Raw genomic sequence first — 474 nt, forward strand, 5'->3', positions numbered from 1 at the left:
GCGGCGGCGGCGGCGGCGGCGGCGGCAGGAGAATGGCATCAGAACTGGCAATGAGCAACTCCGACCTGCCCACCAGTCCCCTGGCCATGGAATATGTTAATGACTTCGATCTGATGAAGTTTGAAGTGAAAAAGGAACCGGTGGAGACCGACCGCATCATCAGCCAGTGCGGCCGTCTCATCGCCGGGGGCTCGCTGTCCTCTACCCCCATGAGCACACCGTGCAGCTCCGTGCCCCCTTCCCCCAGCTTCTCGGCGCCCAGCCCGGGCTCGGGCAGCGAGCAGAAGGCGCACCTGGAAGACTACTACTGGATGACCGGCTACCCGCAGCAGCTGAACCCGGAGGCGCTGGGCTTCAGCCCCGAGGACGCGGTCGAGGCGCTCATCAGCAACAGCCACCAGCTCCAGGGTGGCTTCGATGGCTACGCGCGCGGAGCGCAGCAGCTGGCCTCGGCGGCCGGGGCCGGCGCCGGCG

General features: G+C 67.5%; 1 protein-coding gene across 1 annotated transcript in view; it reads left to right on the forward strand.

Annotated features, from left to right (window-relative positions):
• The first annotated feature begins 6 nt into the window (after positions 1–6).
• The window catches only part of MAF (MAF bZIP transcription factor), a 7,020-nt gene continuing 6,552 nt past the window's right edge, over positions 7–474 (forward strand). The window contains exon 1 of the mRNA XM_023528593.1: positions 7–471. Within this exon, the coding sequence (XP_023384361.1) occupies positions 33–471 (439 nt within the window). The 5' untranslated portion in view covers positions 7–32. The remainder of the gene's footprint in view (positions 472–474) is intronic.

This window comes from Pteropus vampyrus, unplaced genomic scaffold (genome assembly GCF_000151845.1).
Source record: "Pteropus vampyrus isolate Shadow unplaced genomic scaffold, Pvam_2.0 Scaffold29, whole genome shotgun sequence".
NCBI classification, from domain to species: domain Eukaryota; kingdom Metazoa; phylum Chordata; class Mammalia; order Chiroptera; family Pteropodidae; genus Pteropus; species Pteropus vampyrus.